Here is a 3,680-nt window from a genome sequence, read left to right as displayed (position 1 = left end):
TTTTTAGCACTGCTTGAATTTCATCAAGAGAATCAGCAAGCAAATATTATAGAAACTTAACTTTAGGGCAAAATATATGTAACTTCTCAAGATATATATACACTTAAATCCTGTATTATAGACAGACAGACATCCCATAATATATATACATATATAACCACACACAAAGCACTGTTTCAAAGATCAAGAATATAAAAAATAAAAAAGATTTTGGCATTGTAACCAAAACAGATGGAGAAATTGCATCTCAGCGAAAGTGATAGGAAAGGGTTTGGTAGTTTTTCTTTGGGACGGAGAGGGACAAGGATGACAAAAGAAAAACTGTCCACACAGGTCAAACAAGTTTCTTAGAAACTACTGTTTCTGCCCAATTTTAAAGGCAAGATGCATTCAGATGACAAAGTTATTAATAGTCTGGGTAGAGTGGATAACTGGGATTTCTGCTCCCTCTACTGAGATTTAACTTAGTGATCAAAACTCCATTAAAAGAAAAGGGAAATTTTATGCTTGTTTTCAGCTGCTCGGTATTTGAAATTTGCATTGGTTAAACATGACATCTAATGTTATACAAGAAAAAAAAAAAAAAAAAAAAAAAATCACACGTAAAAAGCAAGACCTTTCTTTCTCGCTTTTCATTTCACCATTACCTCCTTCAAATAACGAACTGGGCAAGTTGCATATCTGAATCGTTTCAGAAACTAGTTGAAGTATCGGATGGAGAAGAAACATCACAATACACATTTGCTAATCTACAGCATCATAACCAACCAGCTCATAAAATTCTGAAAAATGATCCAGGTTGTAGCCATATTGGTCTAGAGAAAAAAGCTATCAGGACTCGTGGTAGAGGCGACATCTTTTATTTGACCAACTAGATTTCTAAAAAACCTCAAAACTTTAATTGTGACCTTGTGGGCACAAACACCCTTCTTCAGGCATGTAGTCATATTTCCTTCTGGTTATGGTGTTTCATATTTCAGAGGAATAAATAGATGGACTGGTCTTCTGAGCAGGCATTTTCTTATGCTCAGAAGAACATTCCATCTCTTTACTCCTCTGTGAAATATGAAACACCATAACCAGAAGGAAATATGACTACATCCTGCTTAACACCAAACAACTTTGAGGTACACAGACTATTCCAACTTTTCTCTGAGCCTAAACTGCATACAAAATGAACTGTTGCAAACAGGAGATTTTACCACACCTTCAACTCTCCTATGAAATATGAACTTTCATTTCTACCCAGGAGAACTTTTACAACCTTTTTTCCAATGCCTGAAGAAGGATGTTTGTGCCCGAAAGATTGCAATTAAAGAATTTTTTTTTGCCAAAATCTAGTTGGTCTAATAAAAGATATCACCTCCATCTACCGTGAGTCCTGATTGCTTTTTCCTCTAGACCAATATGGCTACAACCTACCTGGGTACCAAATCACTCTGAGGAATTAATTGTGATGGCCCTATCTACTCTGTTCCTTACACAGAAGTTTATAAACAAATGGAAATCTGGGATACCAATAAATAACAACCAATTTAAAGCTATTAGGAAGAATATTTATTTGTATGCAGAATATTCAAAACAATCTATAAAACAGCTGGAAAAAATGGGAGGTGGGGGTATTCAATAAATATGTAACTACCATTTCAATTAAGAACTGAGAAAGCTAACAATCCACAGATGTACTTTGCCAGCATATTAAGGGACAGAACTGTCATCCTAATACTTCTAAAGGGTAAAAATAAATAAATAAATAAATAAATAAAATCAGGGTAACAGAGATGAAATTGAACCAAAATCCCATGTACTTCACAGTCTTTCTTTATACATTTACCAAGGGAACAATAATTTTTATTCTGTACAAATTATCTTGATGGAGAAAAGGGCAATGCCATATTTGTGTATCAATATATTATTTTAAACCAGTTATTGGAAGTTAAAGCCATCCAATCTCTAGGACAAGAATAAGGACACAGGACTCCTCCTGGTCCTTCTAGTCCCAGTACCAGGCCTAGAAAAATGCTAGCTCCCTTTCTCAGCTACATACCTGGGTCTTGTAGATTTGTGGTACTGACTGGTTTCTTCAGTTCATACCCCAAAAGATATAAGGCTAGGTTGGGTGGACTACACTCAAGAGATGTGATGAGAAGGTTCAAGATGTGAATCCTGGTTTCATGGTGGATTCGAGCCTGCTTCTTTTCAAGTTCCAACTCTTGATTAGAAAGAGCAACAGGTCAGATGCATGAAGAAATGAAGAGCGTCTAATACAATGCATAGGCATTCACTAGCCACTATTTACAAAGTAAACAAAAGAAAAACAAAGAAAATCTCGCACCACTTTAGACATATCCAGAAATTAATTCCAAATCACTGTTGATACAACCTTAAGCAATTTGTTCAGAGCAACTTCTAACATTTTCTTCTTAAAGACTGGTTAATATTATTAGTAGGCTTCCCTTACAACGCCTTTCAAATTTCAAATACATGCAAAATATTTTTCTTCCTGTTACAGGACCCTTTCTGCAACTTATGTCAGAACCACATGCCTGGTCATTTGACAGCTGCAATTGTATCATCTTTCCTTTCAGTAATTTGAATCTACACAAAAGATATTTGTGTAAATAAAAACTGACCACATACCCTCTTCTGGACTAATTATTTCTTCTGCATCTTCATTGTCCAAACATTCTACAAACCCAGCCATCAGCTTCTGGTTTATACTCTGTATTAAGCAACAGAAGCATGAAATAAGTTTAGAGCAAAATAAAATGTTGTTTTAAACATGATTTAAAATACACACACAACTAAAAGGGAGGTGAACACCCAATGGAAGGGAGAGGCCATCATCAGGGAGGACTATACTGCAATTGCTTGGGGATGCAGGGGGGCAGTCAAGAAGGCCAAGGCAGAGATGGAACTGGGACTAGCTACCTGAATCAAAGACAACAAGAAGTCTTTTTTTAAATACATGGGGGCAAAAAGAAGATACTGGGTAACGTGGGGCCCCTGCAAGACACGCTAGGAAATTTGGTCGTCACACCAGATGACAAAGCTAACCTATTTAACCACTTCTTTGCCTCCATTTTCCTGAGCAGGGACCGGATCAGCCCCCCCACCAGGCCCCAGGGAAGGTGCACCCAGGCCTAGGGTCAGTGAGGACCTAGTCAAGGAACTTCTGGAGGGACTGGATGTATTTAAATCAGCTGGTCTGGACGATCTCCACCCCAGAGTGCTGAGGGAATCAGCTGAGGTCATTGTGGGACCCCTGGCACGGCTTTATGAGCACTCGCGGTGCTCTGGTTGCTGCCAGAGGACTGCAAGAGGGCCAACGTGGTTCCCATCTTCAAAAAAGGGAAGGAAGAAGGACCCAGGAAACTATAGGCCAGTTAGTCTTACCTTGATCCTGGGTAAGCTTTCTGAGAGAATTATTCCGGCACATGTCCACAAGGGGCCAGCAGGGAAGGTTATGCTTAGGGGCAACCAGCACGGGTTCATTAGAGGCAGGTCCTGTCAGACCAACCTGGTGGCCTTTTATGACCAGGTGACCAAATCTTTAGATGCAGGGGTAGCAGTGGACATAGTCTTTCTGGACTTTTGGAAGGCCTTCGACACTGTCTCTCACCCCGTTCTCATTAAAAAACTGGGGGACTGTGGTGTCGACACCTACACAGTCAAATGGG

The 3,680-nt window shown here is 39.1% G+C and overlaps 1 protein-coding gene across 1 annotated transcript in view; it reads right to left on the bottom strand.

The window, feature by feature from the left end:
- The window catches only part of NUP205 (nucleoporin 205), a 91,899-nt gene that overhangs the window by 33,488 nt on the left and 54,731 nt on the right, over nucleotides 1–3,680 (bottom strand). Inside the window, exons 20-21 of the mRNA XM_019514991.1 lie at nucleotides 2,641–2,722; nucleotides 2,048–2,212 (exon numbers count right to left, since the gene is read on the bottom strand). Of these exons, the coding sequence (XP_019370536.1) occupies nucleotides 2,048–2,212; nucleotides 2,641–2,722 (247 nt within the window). The remainder of the gene's footprint in view (nucleotides 1–2,047; nucleotides 2,213–2,640; nucleotides 2,723–3,680) is intronic.

The sequence above is a fragment of the Gavialis gangeticus genome, unplaced genomic scaffold, assembly GCF_001723915.1.
Source record: "Gavialis gangeticus isolate Ggan-Ray unplaced genomic scaffold, GavGan_comp1, whole genome shotgun sequence".
Lineage (NCBI taxonomy): Eukaryota > Metazoa > Chordata > Crocodylia > Gavialidae > Gavialis > Gavialis gangeticus.
This window is presented reverse-complemented; position numbering and strand designations above follow the sequence as displayed.